The sequence below is a fragment of the Barbatula barbatula genome (assembly GCF_947034865.1).
Source record: "Barbatula barbatula genome assembly, chromosome: 13".
Taxonomy (NCBI): domain Eukaryota; kingdom Metazoa; phylum Chordata; class Actinopteri; order Cypriniformes; family Nemacheilidae; genus Barbatula; species Barbatula barbatula.
Genome location: NC_136776.1, coordinates 22734287 through 22755869, shown reverse-complemented (window position 1 = coordinate 22755869; position 21583 = coordinate 22734287). Strand labels below are relative to the sequence as shown.

The 21583-nt window shown below is 41.8% G+C and overlaps 2 protein-coding genes across 2 annotated transcripts in view; one reads left to right on the top strand and one right to left on the bottom strand.

The window, feature by feature from the left end:
* Positions 1 to 17642, top strand: part of fbn2b (fibrillin 2b) — a gene marked incomplete at its 5' end in the record, with an annotated part of 43098 nt that extends 25456 nt beyond the window's left edge. The window contains 38 exons of the mRNA XM_079471256.1: positions 686 to 811; positions 958 to 1080; positions 1162 to 1287; positions 1372 to 1497; positions 1751 to 1873; positions 1959 to 2081; positions 2293 to 2418; positions 2501 to 2623; positions 4108 to 4230; positions 4307 to 4468; positions 4662 to 4730; positions 4848 to 4973; positions 5234 to 5359; positions 5441 to 5590; positions 5712 to 5783; positions 7057 to 7182; positions 7274 to 7399; positions 7508 to 7633; positions 7711 to 7827; positions 7913 to 8041; positions 8478 to 8597; positions 8851 to 8976; positions 9092 to 9244; positions 9508 to 9573; positions 9659 to 9784; positions 9900 to 10019; positions 10134 to 10256; positions 10369 to 10500; positions 10644 to 10769; positions 10900 to 11106; positions 11218 to 11343; positions 11466 to 11588; positions 11676 to 11792; positions 11884 to 12012; positions 12305 to 12424; positions 12507 to 12738; positions 12820 to 12979; positions 13249 to 17642. Of these exons, the coding sequence (XP_079327382.1) occupies positions 686 to 811; positions 958 to 1080; positions 1162 to 1287; positions 1372 to 1497; positions 1751 to 1873; positions 1959 to 2081; positions 2293 to 2418; positions 2501 to 2623; positions 4108 to 4230; positions 4307 to 4468; positions 4662 to 4730; positions 4848 to 4973; positions 5234 to 5359; positions 5441 to 5590; positions 5712 to 5783; positions 7057 to 7182; positions 7274 to 7399; positions 7508 to 7633; positions 7711 to 7827; positions 7913 to 8041; positions 8478 to 8597; positions 8851 to 8976; positions 9092 to 9244; positions 9508 to 9573; positions 9659 to 9784; positions 9900 to 10019; positions 10134 to 10256; positions 10369 to 10500; positions 10644 to 10769; positions 10900 to 11106; positions 11218 to 11343; positions 11466 to 11588; positions 11676 to 11792; positions 11884 to 12012; positions 12305 to 12424; positions 12507 to 12738; positions 12820 to 12979; positions 13249 to 13623 (5129 nt within the window). The 3' untranslated portion in view covers positions 13624 to 17642. The remainder of the gene's footprint in view (positions 1 to 685; positions 812 to 957; positions 1081 to 1161; positions 1288 to 1371; positions 1498 to 1750; positions 1874 to 1958; positions 2082 to 2292; positions 2419 to 2500; positions 2624 to 4107; positions 4231 to 4306; positions 4469 to 4661; positions 4731 to 4847; positions 4974 to 5233; positions 5360 to 5440; positions 5591 to 5711; positions 5784 to 7056; positions 7183 to 7273; positions 7400 to 7507; positions 7634 to 7710; positions 7828 to 7912; positions 8042 to 8477; positions 8598 to 8850; positions 8977 to 9091; positions 9245 to 9507; positions 9574 to 9658; positions 9785 to 9899; positions 10020 to 10133; positions 10257 to 10368; positions 10501 to 10643; positions 10770 to 10899; positions 11107 to 11217; positions 11344 to 11465; positions 11589 to 11675; positions 11793 to 11883; positions 12013 to 12304; positions 12425 to 12506; positions 12739 to 12819; positions 12980 to 13248) is intronic.
* On the bottom strand, positions 16476 to 16739 carry LOC306902585 (cortexin-1-like; the record flags this gene model as incomplete). The annotated part of the gene is made up of 1 exon (XM_079471257.1): positions 16476 to 16739. The coding sequence occupies one exon, from the start codon at positions 16737 to 16739 to the stop codon at positions 16476 to 16478; it is 264 nt and encodes an 87-aa protein (XP_079327383.1).
* Positions 17643 to 21583: the final 3941 nt, after the last annotated feature.

The following is a 21583-nucleotide window of genomic DNA, read 5'->3' as shown; positions in this document are numbered from 1 at the left end:
CATGTTATAAAGTATATGCTATTTATTTGTATTTGTATAAAATATATGTATTTGCAGTATGTATATTTATAATTTATTCTATATCTTATATGTAAACATGGTATGTTTAAACAATACAATTACATTATTACATCATTTCCCATACCTTTATATTTTAAAAGAGTGTTAATGTAAATGTTTTTGACAAGTCACACACACACACACACGCACACAAGCACACACACACGCACGCACGCACGCACGCACGCACGCACGCACGCACGCACGCACGCACGCACACACACACACACACACACACACACACACACACACACACACTATATAAAAACTCTATACATTAAAAACTCTATACATTAAAAACTCTATACATTAAAAACTCTATACATTAAAAACTCTATACATTAAAAACTCTATACATTATTTTAAAATGTGTCCTTCAATTTGCAAAAATATATTATTCACATTTACATATGTTATTCCATTACAATATGTAATGTATAGAATTGTTGAAATAATAAATATATTACATTACAGTTTTATTTACAAATAATTTCTTTATATAATAGTATTTATTTATTGAATTATTACAAAATGAACCCAATCAAAATAATTTAATAAGTTTTTTTTATTTGATTGTTGGCTGTTATTATAAAAAATACATATATATTTTGGTTGTGTTTTGCAGATGTGAACGAGTGTCAGTTAAGCGACACCTTGTGTAGGAATGGCCAGTGTATTAACATGGTCGGCACGTACCAGTGTTCCTGTGAAACGGGTTACCAGGTCACACCTGATAGACAAGGCTGCGTGGGTAAGAAAAGATCCACTTGTAGACTTTAACAAATATGCACTTCGGCAATCTGTTAAAACAATAACTAGATATAGTATGTGCATTTGCTGTAACACAATTGGATAAGAACTTCAAACAACACTCTAAATACAAACACTGCGCTGTAGATATCGACGAGTGCACCATCATGAACGGAGGTTGCGACACACACTGTACGAACTCCGAGGGGAGTTATGAATGCAGCTGTAGCGAAGGTTACGCTCTCATGACCGACCTGAGGACCTGCGCTGGTAAGACAAACACGCACAGACTACACGCAAACATGCTACATCTTGAATTATTCCTCACTGTCTAACCGCATCCCTCCGCAGACATCGACGAGTGCGAGGACACTCCAGACATCTGCGACGGGGGCCAGTGCACGAACATCCCTGGAGAATATCGCTGCATCTGCTACGACGGTTTTATGGCTTCCATGGACATGCGGACTTGTATCGGTGAGAACTTGAGAGCGCCCCCTATCTGTACGTCATGGAAAGAGCTTACGTCAATAGAAATCGAATTTATATGTTTGTGACCAGATGTGAACGAATGCGACCTGAACCCCAACATCTGCCTTCACGGAGACTGTGAGAATACCAAGGGTTCTTTCATTTGCCATTGTCAGCTGGGATACTTCGTTAAGAAAGGCTCCACGGGCTGTACAGGTAGATCTTTCAATGTATATGTGGATGGATGTACCAATATCGGAAATTGTGTTACAATTTATGGTATATTTCACGGGAAACGTCCATTTGACGTCATTTGACATTCCCCCGCACAACAAAATCCATAAAAAACCTGCAATTTTATGTTTGAAACAGAGGTGGCGATATAGAGTCAAAAAAGACTAACTGCAGCAGTGAAAGTTAAAGAACAAAATCACGATGTTGATCAACGTTTAAATCAAAATGTTTTCAGATATTGACGAATGTGAGATCGGCGCTCATAACTGCGACATGCACGCCACTTGCGTCAACTCTCCCGGTAGCTTCAAGTGTCGTTGCCGTGACGGCTGGGAGGGCGATGGAATCAAATGCGTCGGTGAGTGAACGACACATCGTAAACGTTACGTTGATGAAATGCAGATATATTTTTTGCGAACGATTTGTTCTTTCCCTCGCTTTAGATGTTGACGAGTGTGTCAGCGAGGACCACAACTGCAACCCTAACGCCGAGTGCATGAACACGCCGGGGTCGTACCGCTGCTCGTGTAAGGAGGGCTTCAACGGAGACGGATTTACCTGCTCTGGTGAGAGAGAACCTTCTGTTGCTCAGTTCTCATTTATTGAATTAAAGATGTCAGCAGGGATGCGTCTATCTTCCCATGTCTCGAGAAACGTAAGAAAGAGACACATGTGGTATTACCGGTAATGTGATTTGGTCATCTTGTGGCTGTCGTCTAGAGCAGTAACTGAGATATTGAAGAAATCCCGTGTGTAATTTACTCATTCTTTCTTCAGATATGGATGAGTGTGCAGACAATGTGAATCTGTGTGAGAACGGGCAGTGTCTGAACGCCCCGGGCGGATACCGCTGTGAATGCGAGATGGGCTTCACGCCTACTGAGGACAGCAAAGCATGTCAAGGTAATCACGCACACAAACACAAACGTCTACAGATTTAAACACTCCCTTACACACAGTCACATCGCTCTGTGTCATTCATCAGACATCGACGAGTGCACCTTCCAGAACATCTGCGTGTTCGGGTCGTGCCAGAACTTGCCCGGAATGTTCCGCTGCGCGTGCGACTACGGATACGAGCTGGACCGCAGCGGAGGAAATTGCACAGGTGAGAACACACGTGTCATCATGTGTTTGTTAAGACTACATTTAACATACAATCAAATCAAAAACTATTAAAACACACAGTATCAAAACTATAATTTGGTCGGACGCATTGCATTTTCAACTGACTTTCAGAACGAACATTTCTAGAGTATTTAAATCACAGACTTTTAAAAGCACAACTACATTAAGCACTGAATTTGAGAAATCTGCTGTTTCATGTCTCATTTTCGGCTCATTTTACTCAGTTTCGTTCTCCCAGAAAAGCACAGCCATGAATGCACACACCCAAGTACCGACTGGCTCAGAGATGATGTATTTTAGCATTTGAAGACTTCCCGTTCCATCGCCCCAAAGTCTCTGTTTTTTAATAGGTTTTTGGTAAATCGCCTCTAATAAGGTCTGTGGAAAACCTTGAAATATTTTCACGTTTTAATCTATGACATAAAACACACCAGTTGCAACCCGCTTGTGTCTTTAAAACGGTGGTTGCTAACAAGTTCACCTCACAAATAATGCAACATGGGCACAAACGTCTAAAATCATTGTTCGGGATTTATTCACAGAGTAATTACATTACAATTACATTACATTTTAAATAAAGTTTGAAAGAGTGGTGGGGACGTTTATATCGATACCTTTAGTGTAGTCTGTTTACAGCATCGTGTTAGCTTTTTACTTCTGGCCAGTGTTGGGTGTAACTAGTCAGTAAGTAACTAGTTACTGTAATTGAATTACTTTTCCCTTGAAAATGTAAAGTAAGGGATTACGCTGTAATTGAATTACAGTTACTTCTGATGTCATTCAAATAAATACTGTGTCATATATTCAATAGTGGAAATGACATTAAAATTGTAAGTCTAATTATACGTCTAGTTAATAATAAGAATAATTGATGTAGTTATTTATTATTGATTTGAATGAATGAAATGAGCCATTTCGCGTCTATCCTTGAATCATATATAATTGAGGATGATATTGGATAAAGAAGGTAATCATTTATTAAATACTTTTTGGTGCGAGTAGTTCATGCAGTAATCTACAGTTATTACACTATTGAATATGTAATATTGTAATAATTACTTTTTCAGAGTAATTTACCCAACACTACTTCTGGCGATTGTATCAAGGCTTCAAAAACAGCAAATATCGTGTTAATCTGTGAAGATTAAACATCATAAACCTTTGCTCATCACAGATCTTATTTTTCGCGACCTTCCAAAAGTCTATGGGAAAATCGGTCAAGGGAACCAGCGTCTGCTTCTGGGTCATCTCTGAGCCACATTTAATTTAAAACACAAACCTTTAAAACACAAATATTAAGCACCAAAACTGAACTCTTCTGTTTCTCAATAATGTCTCTTTTTTGGTTTAATGGATCTCTTTGATTATTATTTTCTCTCATAATGATATCTTACCGTCCCAAGACACTTGAGATACCTGCTTGAAATTGCGATACGTCTCCGTAATCTCATTTTCATCTGGTAGACATCAACGAGTGTTTCGACCCTGTGAACTGCATCAACGGCCTGTGCATCAACCTGCCCGGCACCTACCTGTGCAACTGCCCCCCAGACTTCGAGCTCAACCCCACCGGAGTGGGCTGCGTCGGTATGTGCTCTACGAGCTGATGATGATCTAACATTGAGACTTAAAGAACAAAGTCTTACTTTGTGTTGTCTGACAGACACGCGCGTCGGAAAATGTTTCCTGGACACTTTGGACCGTGGCGATGGAGGAATTTCCTGCAGCGCTGAGATCGGTGTGGGCGTGACTCGGGCGTCCTGTTGCTGCTCGCTGGGCGGAGCTTGGGGCAACCCCTGTGAACTCTGCCCTCCTCTTAACTCGAGTATGAAACCTAAACCTTCTTAAATCCTACGGAGTCCAGAATGTCTATTTGGCTAAAACAGAGCCTTGAGAAAATGATAACTGTCTGCAACTTGTAAAACTACTAAAAGTACTCTCTGATTCGGGGCACCTCCTGATGTCATTGGTAGGTGTCACACTCCACTAATGGCGTGATTCATTTTCTTTCTTTTCAGCGGAGTACAAAACTCTCTGTCCCGGAGGAGAGGGCTTCCGGCCGAATCCCATCACCGTCATCTTAGAGGGTGAGGACAAAACCGTGTGTTTGTGATTTCCGACTCGTCCTGGGCGTGAGGTTTGATTGCTTTGATAGTGAAGCTCCGGTGTGTTTTACGACTGCTCTTTTTCTCGTTCGGACACAGACATCGATGAATGCCAGGAGCTCCCGGGGCTGTGCCAAGGGGGCAACTGTGTCAACACATTTGGCAGCTTCCAGTGCGAGTGTCCGGACGGCTACTACCTCAACGAAGAGACGCGCATCTGCGAAGGTCAGAGGAGAGACGGCTACAGCTCAGAGCCAATAGAAATCTGCAACTAATGCGATTTTAATTAGGATGTATTTAAGCACGGGGCAAAAATGTTGCTTATAGACTTACTGTCTATTGTACTTTTATCTATTAACTATTATTTTTACGTCATGTTTATTGTTTGTCCAAACAGAAACACACAGAATGTTGCACACAACCTCTTATATTTCAAAGCTTTGCAGCAAAACATTTCTGGATAACGTTCATATTTCTGCCCACAGATATCGATGAATGCACGGCTCACATTGGCATCTGTGGACCGGGCACGTGTTACAACACTCTGGGAAACTACACATGCGTCTGTCCGCCGGAGTACATGCAGGTCAACGGAGGAAATAACTGCATGGGTAAGACATACACTAACCTTCAATCTACTTAACCTCGAGATGTTCTCTAATGGTTGCTGTGAAATCATTCGTGTCTTATAGATATGAGAAAGAGCGTGTGCTATCGGAACTTCAACGACACGTGCGAGAACGAGCTTTCATTTAACATGACGAAGAAAGTGTGCTGTTGTGCGTATAATGTCGGCAAAGCCTGGAACCGACCGTGTGAGGCGTGTCCCACTCCGGCTACCTGTGAGTTTTTCTTCGACTGTGTTCGGAATACTTACGTATTGCTTTTACATAATTGCCAATGAGACATAAAACAACAAATAAGACATTCATCATGAGTGGTTTGTTATGTCGATCTTTGCAGCCGAGTACCAGCTTTTATGTGGAAACCAGGCACCTGGATTCATCATCGACATTCACACTGGAAAACCCATCGGTGAGTTGACTTAAGCTAAGCTGAAATACACGATACCGAGTTCATGGTAGTATCACGATATTTGGGAGCAACATTTCCCGTTGAAATGTTATTCGCAAAAACATTAGCAATTTTCAATTAAGAGTTGTGTTGTAAGTACAACTTGTTTCAAAGCATTCGTCGTTTCATTGTTTTGTACGTCAAAATTCGATTAAAATTTTAAATTGAATAGCCTAAAAGAAAGGCTAAGTTAGGAAAGCTAAACGCAAAGAACAAGCTTCGTCAAGTAAAAACAAAACATAGTAGTTCAACCAATAGAATTACATCAGTGGTGTGCGGTGGACTTAAAAAATGAGGAGGCAGATTTCTACCCATGTAATTTTTGTTCATCTCTGCACAAGTGCGATTGTCAGAAAACCAGTGTCATTTCAGTGTTTATGTGTGAAAAATTCCTTTTAATTACTACAAGTTCATTACAGTATGTACTTCATCTTTTTCTGGAACATTTGGGATTTCCTATACAAGAATAACATCCTAACCAATACCATCAATTTAATTATTAGCAGTCCCAGAAATACTCAAAGCATTTAAGAGACCAAATCAAATAGATGTGACTAACTTTAGCCTTGCTGCTATCCTGAGCAAACCTGATCACAAGCAAACGTTTTTGAACAAATCTGAACCACGTAATATTCTGTCAACAATCGATAACTCCTCTGCCTCCGCCATCTCCGACACGAATCCTAAACTCCGATTAATACAACTAATAAAACAATTTAATTAACGTTCAATCTAATTTAGCGCCCGCAGTTTAAAATGTATGATGAAGACGAGCAGGAAGGCGGGATCTCGCTGATGAGTTAATCCAATCATAGCCCGTTGGAGGCATTGCCTCCTCTCACGTGACTTTTCTCCATTCTTTTCAATTACCCCCACTCAAACTCACGGCACGCTTTAGCGGGTATATTTAAAGTCAATGATCTTTGAGGAGGCAAGAGAAACGCTGTCTCCCTTTGGAATTCTTTCGAGCGGGGTCGCTGTTTCACACTGTTGTACACGCTGATTTATCTCATATTTAGCTCAATACGTTATATCCGCTGTCCTATATTATTTCTGAACTGTTAATAATATTCTCATTCGATTATTTTCGAGGGGGAGGGGAGGCGCTGCCTCCCTTGCCTCCTCGGAGGAAACGCCCCTGAATTACACCGATGTCATACGGTAAAAAACACTGTAGCGATACGATACATACTTTTACCTCCTCTTATAAAGTCTTTTCTGTCTCATCTCCTAGATATCGACGAGTGCCGTGAAATTCCAGGCATCTGCGCGAACGGAGTGTGCATCAACCAGATTGGAAGTTTCCGTTGCGAATGTCCAATGGGCTTTAGCTACAACAACATTCTGTTTATATGTGAAGGTATGATACACACAAATGTCATACATACGAGAAATGTGACAGGACGACTTAAGCTAACCAGCGTTTGTTTACGTTTTCATTTTAACTGTAGACATTGACGAGTGTAACAGCGGCGACAACCTGTGCCAGCGTAACGCCAACTGCATCAACATCCCTGGTAGCTACCGCTGCGAATGCTCGGCGGGGTTCAAGCTGTCGCCTAGCGGAGCATGTGTGGGTGAGTATTACGTTATTGGCATACTCATTAACTATATACACAATTTGCGTAAAAACATAGTTTGACGTGAGAATTACATTTGTTTGGGTTATCGTCTTTATTTCTCAGATCGTAACGAGTGTGTCGAGATCGCGAATGTTTGCAGTCACGGCGAGTGTATCGACACTCAGGGAAGCTATCGATGTCTGTGCCACAACGGCTTCAAGACGACGGCGGACCAGACTATGTGCATGGGTGCGTATCTGTCGCTTTTTAAATACATTTATTACCCAACATTCTGAAGTAAATGTAATACTCTTTCGTTCTGGCAGATATCGACGAGTGTGACCGACAGCCGTGTGGAAATGGTACCTGTAAAAACACAGTGGGTTCCTACAACTGTCTGTGCTTCCCTGGTTTCGAGCTCACCCACAACAACGACTGCATGGGTAAGATAAAAAATCCGAGCTGTTAAACGTACTCATTCTAATGAACAACCTTAAAACCTTTTATCCGACATGTGCTTTTGTGCAGATATTGACGAGTGCGTCGTGCACGCCGGTCAGGTCTGTAGAAACGGCCAGTGTATCAACAGCATGGGTTCCTTCAAGTGTCTGTGTACTGATGGATATAACCTAACGCCGGATGGAAAGAACTGTGTCGGTAAGATCAAAGAATCCTTAGCCGAGCTAATAAACACAATGTCTGATGCTATAGATTTATACGGACCCACGCTTAACCTTGTTAAACGCTAACATTAGGTCTTTAAAACGATTTCTACCGACCAACAAACCTTTCTGATTTAATCAGAAAGTGTTTCCATAGATTTCCTTTAACAGGGTTCAATTCTACATCTAAACATCCATACGATTGATCAATAACGTTTACAGAAAGACATACTCTCTTAAAGTTGTATCTAAAATAGCTGTTCTGATAAGTTGTGCCAGAATGCATAGGCTACATTTATAATAAATGTATTTATGCGCAAAATACAATTTAAGTTTGAATACGTGTATAAAACATCGCATTGTATTGAGTTTACATAAAATATGTGTGATTTCTCGAAGTATAACATGCTATATACTGTATAACTCTTCAGATATCAATGAATGTGTCATTTTCCCGGGTGCCTGCCAACCTGGAACCTGTCAGAACCTGGACGGCTCATTCCGCTGTATCTGTCCGCCAGGATACGAAGTTCAGAACGACCAATGTGTCGGTAAGATTTCACGCCATACCCAGAAAGCACATTTCATTGGTTAAAGGTCAAAGGTAATGTTTGATTCAATACAACAGCAGGATTGACTTTGTATTTACCCACAACCCCACATTCACAAAAATCCACGTGTGCATGACCCACGCTGACCCATTCCATCTGTCGCCGGGGTCCTGCGGGACATAATCTGCCCTCCGGTCGTGTGCAGGTTGCGTCCTCTGAAGTCTCTAAACCTAATTTCTGTTTTCTTCGGCAGATATCAACGAGTGTAACGTGGAGCCCAACATATGTCAGTTTGGCACCTGTAAAAACACGGCGGGCAGCTTCCAGTGCATCTGCCAGCCTGGTTTTGTGTTGTCTGATAATGGCCGACGCTGCTTCGGTAAGACCCAAATGTGACAAAAATATGTTGTAATGATTCTCTTTCTATAAAATCTGTGAGATTTGTAATACCTGTATTAGTAGTTCTTATTAAATAATCACATGTTTGCCCTCAGATACCCGTGAGAGCTTCTGTTTTACACAATTTGAAGCTGGTAAATGCTCCGTACCCAAACCCCTAAACACCACCAAAGCCAAATGCTGCTGCAGTCTGCTGCCGGGCGAGGGATGGGGCGACCCCTGTGAATTGTGCCCACGAGTCAATGAACGTACGATAAGAGGCGGTTTGCATTCTTACAAAAAAAAACATTAGTTTGTAAATAATCCTGACGGGAGGTTGTATCAGAGTTACAGTGCATTTAGCTCCATAGCTGAAGTTACACCTTTTTAAAGTGAAAGTAATTTACATTTTTACAAAGAAAATAGATAAGATATATATATTTTACATAAATTATATAATGAATGACATATTATAGGTTTGAGAATATAAATAAGAAATGTTAAAGGGAATGTTTTTTTTGCTCTCCCACAGCTGTGTTTCAAACTTTGTGTCCTTACGGCCATGAAGCTGTGCTGAGACCCGGAGAAGGTCGAGAGGGTGAGAAATCCCTTTGACATCACCGCGTCAGCTAAAGCTCATCTCTGTGTAATATGTCATGCTAACATGCTCTCTGCCTGCACAGACATGAACGAGTGCATTGAAAACCCTGGAATCTGCAACAACGGCTTGTGCATCAATACGGACGGCTCGTTCCGCTGCGAGTGTCCGTTTGGCTACAACCTGGACTACACGGGCGTCAAATGCGTCGGTGAGGGCAACATTTAACACTTTACACATTTCGGGAAAAGAACTTTACAGTAACTTAAAGGGTGTAGGTTTACTTTGGTTAATGAAGTGTCGTTCTTGGTCATTTCTTGTCACAGATACGGATGAATGCTCCATCGGAAACCCTTGTGGAAACGGGACTTGCACAAATGTTCTGGGTGGGTTCGAATGCGCCTGTCAGGAAGGTTTCGAACCCGGGTCCATGATGACCTGTGAAGGTGAGCTAAAGACCTGTATATTAAAATACTGGGTTTTCATTTCAATAGACCTGTAATTTATTTAAAATCTGTCTGTATGTTTGGTTTAAATCTTTTAATCTTTTTCGTCATCAGACATCAACGAATGTGCCGTAAACCCTCTGCTCTGCGCCTTCCGCTGCGTCAACACCTTCGGCTCTTACGAGTGCATGTGCCCGACGGGATACGTGCTCCGCGACGACAACAGAATGTGTAGAGGTGAGAATATGCCACCCATGTGCCTGTCCCCTCATTAATATTCTACTGTTCATGGTATCCATCTTAAAGAAAAAGAGAAAATATACATTTACTGCATATTCTCTCTCTTTAGACCAGGATGAGTGTGCTGAAGGTCTGGATGACTGCGCATCCAGAGGCATGACCTGCAAAAACCAAATCGGCACCTTTATGTGCATCTGCCCTCCTGGCATGACCCGCCGCCCTGATGGAGAGGGCTGTATGGGTGAGTAAACACCACGCGTGCGGTGTGAAATGATCTAAGGCTAAAACAGTGATGGTTTAAAGACAGAAGACACCTCCATGTTGCCACCAACAGAATATACAATGATTCGATTTTTGGTTGACCCATATTCCTTTTTTCCACAGACTTGAACGAGTGCCGCGCTAAACCTGGAATCTGTAAGAACGGTCGCTGCGTCAACACCATTGGCAGCTACAAGTGTGAATGTAATGAGGGTTTCGAGCCAAGTTCCACTGGCACTGAATGCATCGGTAAGACCTCATACCTAAACGGCTGCATTTTAAAGAAGTAAACTAAATTGGAATACAATGAAGCGCAAGCAGCATGACGCCCATCATTTAGTACATTGCTTGATACGTTGCTGTTGTTGATGGTTTACAGATAACAGGAAGGGCTTCTGTTTCATGGAGGTTCTGCAGACGATGTGCCAGCAATCCTCCACCAACCGCAACACCGTCACCAAGTCGGAGTGTTGCTGCCACGGAAGTCGCGGCTGGGGCTCGATGTGCGAGTTGTGTCCTCTGCCAGGCACCGTACAGTATAAGAAAATGTGCCCGCTCGGCCCCGGATACACCACAGACGGCAGAGGTGTGTGCGCTCATTTCGAGTGTTTATCTTAAAGTTTTGAATTCAAACATTTCTTTTGTTGACTTAAATAATTTCATCTATTCACAATTTTTGTCATAACGTGTATTGCAGATATCAATGAATGTGAAGTCATTCCCAACCTGTGTAAGAACGGCCAGTGTATCAACACCATTGGTTCGTTCCGCTGTCACTGTAATGTGGGTTACACTAATGACTTCACTACCACTTCATGTGTTGGTACGTTTTCCTTATTCAACTCGTACGACTCGCAAATTAAAGCTACTTTTTTTTTAATGTCAACCAAATGTTGCAATACCTCATTCCGAAACTTGTTCTTCTCAACGATGTTTTGTGTTTAGACATGGACGAGTGCTCTCAGTCGCCCAAACCTTGTAACTTCCTGTGTAAGAACACAGAAGGCAGTTACCTGTGCTCCTGTCCCAGAGGATACATCCTTCAGCCTGACGGAAAGACCTGCAAAGGTTAAATCTGCTGTTATGTTCTTAAATTGGCTCTCTATACGGCATTGCTTGGTTCCTGTGTTTGCTAATTTGAAAAATCTCACTCAGATCTGGACGAGTGCTCGACCAAACAGCACAACTGTCAGTTCTTGTGCGTCAACACCATCGGTGGCTTCAACTGTAAATGTCCCACAGGCTTCATGCAGCACCAGACTGCATGCATAGGTAAGAGATGTGTACGGTTGGCTAACATGCCGAGTCGAAATAATTGAGCGGTCATCCGGTCCTGAAATCGCCTGTGCGAAACATCTTACAGACAACAACGAATGCAGCGGACAAACTAGTGTGTGCGGTTCCCGAGCCTCCTGTATGAACACGCCCGGAAGCTTCAACTGCGAGTGTCAGAAGGGCTTCTCATTGGATGGCACAGGGAATAACTGCGAAGGTTTGTATATTTCGCATTAACACCGTGTCTACACCAGGCACGACGAGACATGACGAAATACATTAGAAATGCATTAGTACCCATCATAATTCCAAATTTCGTTCACACTGGATGCGACAAACCCAATAAGAACAAGATGGTTGTCATGTTGCGTCGTGCCTGCCACGTCCGATGTAGGTCCTGAAAATAGTTTTGTGTTATGCATTCATTTACACAATTTGTAACATTTTTAGGCCGGACCATTTTTATAAGATCGGTGTATTGAATTTTAGTGTTTGGATTTGTTTTACAGATGTTGACGAATGCGGAGGAAACCACCGCTGTCAGCACGGCTGCCAAAACATGATGGGCGGTTTCCGCTGCGGCTGTCCGCAAGGCTACGTTCAGCACTACCAATGGAACCAGTGTGTGGGTAGGTGCTTTCACACGCTTGATTCAACCAGAATTTATTTCAATCAAACAACTTCTCATTTCCATCTCTTCCTTTAACACAGACGAGAACGAATGCGCCGGGAACCAAGCCTGCGGTTCGGCATCTTGCTACAACACGCTGGGAAGCTATAAGTGCGTGTGTCCGTCAGGGTTCGACTTTGACACCTCGGCCAGTGGTTGCCAGGATGTTAATGAATGCTCCATGGGCAATAACCCCTGCAGCTATGGCTGTTCTAACACAGATGGCGGGTACTTGTGCGGATGCCCTGGGGGCTTTTACCGAGCAGGACAAGGGTGGGTATTCTGACAAACGCTGCTGATCGTAAACAACCGTCTTTAATCATAGTGAAAGTGATTTGGGTGTTTTTTGTCTAGTCACTGCATCACTGGAGTGGGCTTCCAGGGTCAGTTTGGCTCAGAAGGCGAAGAGGAAGAAGAGGCCCTCTCACCTGAGGCTTGCTATGAATGCAAGATTAACGGTGACCTTGGAAAGAAAGGCCGTCATAGGCGTAATGCTGGCGATAATGAACTCAAGGTACGTTCACGTTCTGTCTCCCAGTGTTTATGCTGTTGTCACTATGACCACAAATTATGTTGAAGCTAAACAAATTGTCGATTCACTCCTGAATGCTATAGCTAACATCTGTTGGTATTCGTGTTTTGAGACTGCAAAATGTTGCTATGAATATCGTCATTTAACATCTCAATTCAGAGTGCGGACTGCAAAACTTAGCGATGTCGCTTTGAAAGTAAATTCCTTTCGAAAATGTCTTAACACATCTTACCTTTCCATCCTGACCTCAGGAGACGGTGAGCATGGCCAGCCTGGATGTTCAGACTTCCATTCCCATGAACCTGAGTCTTGCACAACTGCAGAACAAGGAACCCTTGCTGGAGTTGCTTCCAGCTTTGGAGCCACTCGAGCACCACGTGCGCTACGTCATAACACACGGAAACCAAGGCGATCACTTCCGTTTGCTTGAGCGACGTGATGGAAAGAGCATGCTGCGCTTGGGCCGGAGGCCGCCCCCTCCTGGATTGTACCGCCTGGAGATAGCCAGCTTGCCCCTGTTTGGACCTCGCAAACTCCAGGAACTGGAGGACGAGCATGACAGCGACTACCTACTGGGAGAGATCGGCGACGCGCTGCGCATCAAGCTGCACATCCACCTGCACTGAGACTGCTTGATCCTTGACCGCTGACCCCATGCCCTTCATTATAGGGTGTTCGCTCTGAAAGACTGTGTCCTATTAGCGCAATTTCTTTGGGTTTTGTTTTATTTACCGACCGATTCCACCATTATATCAAAGCAGACTGAAACCAGGTTGGGTGGAAAACGTATACATGCAACTTTTAATCTGCAGGTGTGTGTTAGCATTATTCGTTAGCCTTAGCACCCACGTTCACTGGACGGACAATCAGAAATATTTTCTTACTACAGTTGTAAACTGTTACACTTTACGTAATAACGATTAATACGTATTAAGTCTTTAGTGCACATAAACATTTGGATTGTATAGACAGCGAAGCAACACAATATGAAATTCCATTCGCCGTGCTGTTATCTCTGGGGTCGAAAGGTAAACCATTCAGTATTTTGTGTCGTTCATCAAGTATCGTGCTGTTTGTGAAGAAAAACTAAATTACAAAAGGACTGCATCAACTAGCAAAACATGTTCAGGTTAAGTTCAAGTCGAGTGTTGGAAAACTGTCAAGGAGACAGCTTACGATCCTCGAAATGCAAAGTGATCTGGTGCTTTTGGAGTGCCACACGTGTTACCTCATTTTACACCCTTACACAAATACACACATATGCATGCAGCAGTTGAGAGGTGCTTAACACTTTACATATTTACTGGAACTAATCAGGGAATTTCATTCCAAAAATAGCGACAGACATCCAAAGAATTGGTCCAAATTTGGACGAATCAACCAGTGGTCATTTCTTGATGGTACATAAGGACTGTTTGGCAAGCCGTCCTCGAAATTACACTCCAAATGCGGGCACAAAAACACACTTTTAACCTCGACATGGGAACGACAAACAGAGGTGCTAGAATTCCAACTTAGCCTACGCTGTAAACGAAAATGCTTGATAAAGGTTTTTTATTTTGTGTGTGTTGTTCTTTTGTACTGTCTCAATGCTGAAAAATCAATACTATCAAATTGCTTGTTGAAACTAAATTGTATATTTTAAAGTAATATGTAGATTTTGCTTGTTCCTTTGTTTTGTTTTTATTCTTGAGCATCAAGACCGAAGCAAATATTTACATGTAAACTTTAGATAAATATCCTTGCTGTTGAGTTGTACTCTGAAACACGAGTTAAAGTAACAAACAGCGTCAGTGGCGAGCACAACATGCGACTGTTTACATGAGACCGTTAAGCTTTAACTCGACATCGAATTACTGTTTTTTTTTTTTATTGCAACGTCAGGCTGTCTTCCAAAGCTGTGTCCTGACTTTTGTTTTATATGAGTTAACTTGGGCATGGTAACGTGTTTTTGTCTCTGGTGCTACAATGACGAAACTCTTGATCATCTACGTAACTGCACTGTACGACAGCCTGAGCTCTATTTATGCATAACCATTTGTCTAACATGGGATCTTTGTATACTTGCTTATTTTTGTTGATGCCACTACATGTAAACGAACGAATGTGTATGTAACTGTACTGTTTGTCAGAAACAAGTAACAAACTTGAAATATTACTGTCATCAAAACAACAGTGTCGTTACGAACTTCAGACCAAAGCAACTGTACTGTGGGTGCTCAGGATAACGCTGAATGGTCACTTCTGATACATTTCCAATGTGCCTTGACAAGGCGTCTGTAGGGATTTGAGCCACGAAGATCCATGACAGAGACGTCCTTGAGTAACGATGTTACCAAATAATTCCAAATGCATTCATTTTGTTATGAAAAAAATACAGTTATGTTGTAACGCGTTCATGTGTCACACCCCAGTGAGCCGCGCAATATTTTTGTCAACATCTGTAAGAAACAACAATTGCAATAAAACAACATGGGTTATATTTTTGAATCTGTCTTTTCGTTCTTTGTGTCCAGAAGCCATTTTTTTGCAATGTTAAGGAGATTGAATGGGTGTATCAGAGTTGCAATGGCTTATTGATCGTGTGGGACTGGAAGGCAGCCAATACACTTTGTCCACGGAGGATATTGGAAACCTCAAGTGAATAAACCCTGTTTTATTTTACAGAATTGCACCATCTTAACAAACACGAATTAGGAAAATATCCAATGTACTTACAAAACTGACAAAGTAATGCAGATAGTTGCGTCGCACGATATTCTTGGCATCACATACAGCAACTAAAATTTTGTTCAATCAGAGAATTTCAGAGATGCAAATTGGAAATGGCACGCAAGCCAAAAGCAACTTTAAATCAAAATACAAAAATAAAGCATTTCGTTAGTTCACAAGTTTCAGAGGGCTTGGCACAAAAGCAAACAAGAGAACATGTGGCATGTATACATATTATCCTTAAAGACAACGTAGTCGTGAAACTAAACATTACACAGACTGACACGTAAGATGGGAAGTATTAAAGGGTTTTTGCTCCTGTAAACATCTTAGGGAGGATAGATCCAGGACATCTTAAAGAATATAAATCACAGAAATGGTCTGTGAAAGGCAGTTGGTACGTGGCAGAGGTGCATTTAGTGTAGATCTGCTAAAAATCAAGCTAAACACTACATTAAATATGCCATCTACCCTGATTAGGTTTTGTATGGGGTTGAAAATCCACAAAGATACATCTTAAGTTTCTATGAAGTATCTACAGTGGCCTGGCCAACCACTGGAATAGTTCACAGTTTCATGCAGGGCAGCCTCCATTAATAGACCACCTATATCTATATTTTGTACGGTGCTTGTGCCCTGAGGAAATAGCTCCAGCGTAAATTGAGAAATGGTTAACCCTGTTAATTTCAACGTGGTGAGAAAGTAGCTTCCAAGAGGCCAGTTGTGCTACAGGCTTAAGGCATAGGGTTAAGGTCCCTGGGTATGTTTACACCAGGGCGTAGTCGAACTGGCCCCTCTCGAATCCCTCCTTGGGGTCTGTCCAGGATGAAGCAGGCATACGGCTGTACGGATCCAGCAAAATGCGGAAGCATCGCACCAACAGAAAAATCAAAAAGAGCATCAGTAGGCCAACGAAAGCGAAGGCGGTCCTTTGTTCGGCATCCGCGCCATGAGGTGGGCTGCTGGGAACCCCTGAGAAAGAAGGCCCCGAAGAAAGCAGCTCATAGTCCAGTGTGGAAACATCGCTCATCCTCCAGGGAGGGCGACGGCAGAACTTGCAGGCTGTCTGGAAGGTGGGGTGGACAGAAAGATTGGCCAGATTGGGACAGCGATTTCAGTGTAGACGAATGAGGTCAAAGTCAACCCTGGGAGCGACCCTCGTACGCTGTGAAAGAGCGGCCGTGTGATGGACAAGCACCTGGATGCAAATTGACACAAGTGGGCCAATCCGGACACAGTCGGGGTCTCTCAGCTCCTGGAGGGGTCGAAATGACGGGCCTGTTTATTTTCGACCTGTCAGATCTAATCCGGTCCTCAACCGATGCGGCGTGAGGAGATGGAACATGACACAACAGGCTGCCACGACGAATAAAAACAGCCGACGTGTGCAAAGCCACACAATGGCGTACTTGCTCTTTGCTGCAGGGGTGAGGCTAATTGGCTCCAGATGGGATTTAGTTTACAGGTGTTGCCTGTGCTGGATATCACTTCGCTCTTAAGGAAACTTCAGCAAACCGACAATGTCCCATCGGCGCATTTCCTATTCCTGGTTAGTGCTAAAAGTGGCAGAATATGTGCGTACAAACGAAGGAAGAGGGACGGCTAATCAGATCAGCAGGGTACTAGATCAATATGTGAATCTGAGTGGCTACTATGAGCGTAAAATGATCCATTTGCAAGAAACGGTTTCATTAGTGGGCTGCTTTTGCTGTGCATTAGTTTGATGAGTCAGAGATGAGCTGTACTTTTCCTGCTTGGCTCAGTATGTGTTTTCACAAGCGGAAATGTTGAGAAAAGATCTCTTAAGGTTGATACTATCGATTAGTTGGAACTAAAGTGTGGATTCAGAGCCGGGTGCAGATGTGGGTGGACAGCACTGAATCTCAGTTCGCCGACACTTGGTGGGCCTCTGGTCATCTAGTGAATCAATGGTGTTACCCTGTAAACACAAAAACACACATATTCCACGTTTAATTTGGTTTGCTTGGTAAACACCAAACTAAAGTTGTCCTTTTAGTGGGAATGGACAATATTTAAAAACATGTGACAATTAGCTAAAGAAATGTATATACAATGTGCTACATGAAGTTTGTAAAATCAAATTGTGCCTATCTAAGACCATTCCTTGCAATTAATCATGTTACTGCAAGCCACTGCGATATCCATACTTGCAATATTTAAAAGTAATTATACAAGGTTCTTGCATTATAATGGACATATAGTTTTATTTTAGTTAACAAAACAGCTTTCATACATCTACTGTAGAACTAAACCAATTAATAGTTTCTACTGCTCACCATTAATCCAAGTCTAAATTTAAAACAATGTTTCCATTATTCCAAGCAGAGCTCCAATAATTACGCTGACATTCTCCATAATGACAAAGTTTAGAAGACCAGCACTACATGATGTTTCAAATGTTTGCCTCGTTTTAACAAATCATTAGCCATCCGCTGGAGAGAACCAAATATCTTTTGGTGAATAATACGTCAGGCGTTCCACCGGTCTGGGATCGCGGAGTACGAAATGTCACCAGGCGATTATCTAAAACTTGTGACAGCCGCATGTAATTAAAGCAATTGTGGAAAAGAGTGGGGTAAAGATGGATGGCGGGGGCAGAATTGCTAGTGCTGAATAGATGGGTCTAAGCGTAGTGATGGATGTGAATATGATGTGAGGATCTGTGTGGTACGCTGAGCCCAATCCAGGCACGAGGACACTGACAAACAATCTTGCACACAGCGTGCGGGCAATCTCTTTCTGTCCTGAACTGCTGCCTGCCAGTGCAGCCGTGGCCACTTCATCAAGGGGACTTAATCAATCAGGTCTTCCCTAAGACTGTCTTTTCCAAGAGCCTGCATCAGACTACTCTTTGAGAAGGGAAAACGTTTTTTACTTCATTTGCATATTTTGTCTTGTTTTAAAGATGTATGAAATATAATAGCAAAAATCATGTCGTTATAAAATGGTCTCCTATCCTACTCTATATGTGCATCTCCTATACTCTTTCTATATTAATCTATAGGTGCTTACTATACGTAGTATATACATGTGCGTCTCCTATAAGTGTTCTTTCTATACTACAATATCTGTGTTTGCTCTATATGTGCGTCTCCTATAATGACTCTATAAGTGTTCTTTCTATATTTATCTATAGGTGCTTACTATACGTAGTATATACATGTGCGTCTCCTATAAGTGTTCTTTCTATACTACAATATCTGTGTTTGCTCTATATGTGCGTCTCCTATAATGACTCTATAAGTGCTCTTTCTATATTTATCTATAGGTGCTTACTATACGTAGTATATACATGTGCGTCTCCTATAAGTGTTCTTTCTATACTACAATATCTGTGTTTGCTCTATATGTGCGTCTCCTATAATGACTCTATAAGTGCTCTTTCTATATTTATCTATTGGTGCTTACTATACGTAGTATATACATGTGCGTCTCCTATAAGTGTTCTTTCTATACTACAATATCTGTGTTTGCTCGCGTCTCCTATAATGACTCTATAAGTGTTCTTTCTATATTTATCTATAGGTGCTTACTATACGTAGTATATACATGTGCGTCTCCTATAAGTGTTCTTTCTATACTACAATATCTGTGTTTGCTCTATATGTGCGTCTCCTATAATGACTCTATAAGTGCTATTTCTATATTAATCTATAGGTACTTACTATACTTACTCTATATGTGTGTCTCCCATACTTACTCTATAAGTGCTCATTCTATACTACTCTTGAGACGCTTACTCTATATGTGCTCTTTCTATACTACTCTATAGGTGCTTACTCAATACTTACTCTATATGTGTCTCATTTACTTACTCTATTGGTGCTGTTTCTATACTAGCTTGCTCTATACTTACTCTAGATGTACTTACCTTTAAACTCACTCTATACGTGTCTCTCCTATATTTATTATATAAGGCTTCGCTTTCCTATGAAACAAAAAAGCCAAAGCAAAGTGGAGATGAAGATGGATGGATTCATCTTTTTGGCTGAACATCACCGGGATCAGTCCATATCTCAAAGCAGATGGCGTCCCTGCAGGAGCTCAAAAACTTACGGGTCACATGTGCTCGTGTGAGGAATTTAGACTCCATCGCCAAACGTTAATTGCACAGGCGAAAAGTGCTTACGTTTCAATCTATAACAGAACTAATTATCATTAAAAGATGCCATAAAATACTGCACACATTTTAACACAGAGCAGGAAAGGTTCTGATAACACTTGCTATGAAAATACATCTGTTTTTTTAAACAAACAAGTAATGCATCATAAAACCAGCAAAGAATTATGAATTCACGATAAAATATTATTGATGAAGAAATAAAAATGCATCCAAATAATCTCACTGCAAGATGCAACAATCAATCACATGTGACAGCATCCGAGCGCTAACGCTTTCTAAAGATCAGCTCTATTCATCCTTCAGTATGATTGAATTCATTCAGGGACTAAAGTTTAACAAATCGCCTGTCAGGACGTTCCGGCTTGTGGCCGCAGCCGCCGTGCAAATGACGGAGAAGAAAACAACAGTAACTTCAATCCAACATTCATCAGCGGGCCGTTTATCAGCACTGCTTAATATGCAAACCCATCCTTGATATAAATAACAAGGCCACTTATATGGCCGGTTGTCAAATACTGAGCCCACTAAAATCCACCTCAATGACATCCAAAGATCAATTAACAAGTATTCTTTGCAACAAATCTGAAATAAATGGAGATAATTTAAGCTGAAAAAAACATTGTCTTAATACTGACATGCTCATCAGTTGCAAGACAAGGTATTAAATCATAAATCTCTATTCTATTCGTTTGATATATTTGTGTTGTTAAAAATATCAGCTTATATGAGACAATATTGATACCTAAGTAAACTAAAAACACTACCAAACCTCATACGCTGTGAAAGAGCAACATGTGGCCAACAGTGGCCTTTGGCACGGTAGTTACCGCACGTACTAAGTAGTAACCGTCTGTTTGTGTGTGTTGGTGTAATGAAAATGAATCAGCAATATTCTGCCTCCGCTCTCCCTCCGTTCTTAGTCATCTTTTTAATTTCGCCATTCCTTCTGTTTTCTCGTTGTAATGATTTTCAATAAATCCACAATGCACCCTTTGGGTGCTCAATTACTTGCATTAGGACGGCCCCGGTCACGGCGCATGGGGGGGAAATAACAGAACAGTATTAACAGGCTCCTGCTCGGGTCCTCGAGGGACGGCCGGCCTACGGTCACCGGAGGAAACGTCAGGCTCCTTTTTCATTAGCGCTCTTGCGAACTCCTGAAAGGAAAATGACCTAGCAAATCCCATTATTCACTGACCGCGCGAAATGGTAACAGGCTAAATGCCCGGATTTGTCATTATTTGTCTGAGAAGCCTCTCCAAAACGAATTAGAAGCCACAATCAAATGACAAATGCAGGCGGTTAACATCAAACCGTCATCTTGCTGAGGGCTAAACTCTTTCAGAATTTGGTTAACCCCTGCCAACTTGGTTTTTATAGAGACTAAATGATTAAATCTGATCAAAACGTTGAGCCCAAAATGTGGACGGCCCCAGAACCTGATGCTATCCATCACGGCGGTTATTGATGGCATTTTAGCGATTTTTCTTATATTAAACGTCTCTGTGTCTGACTTCATTCATCAGAATACTGTCACCATAGCAGCATGTCAGGGTCACCTTGAGCTTGAGGACAACCTGAAAAATGTCAGTGGTGTTTCACATAGGTTTCTAATTTTGAAATGTCAACTTTGTCTTAGATATGAATAGAAAAAAAGAAAAACAATAACTGGTATAAACCAATCATGTAGATATGCAATCGAAATTTTAAGAGATATATGAGTATTAGAT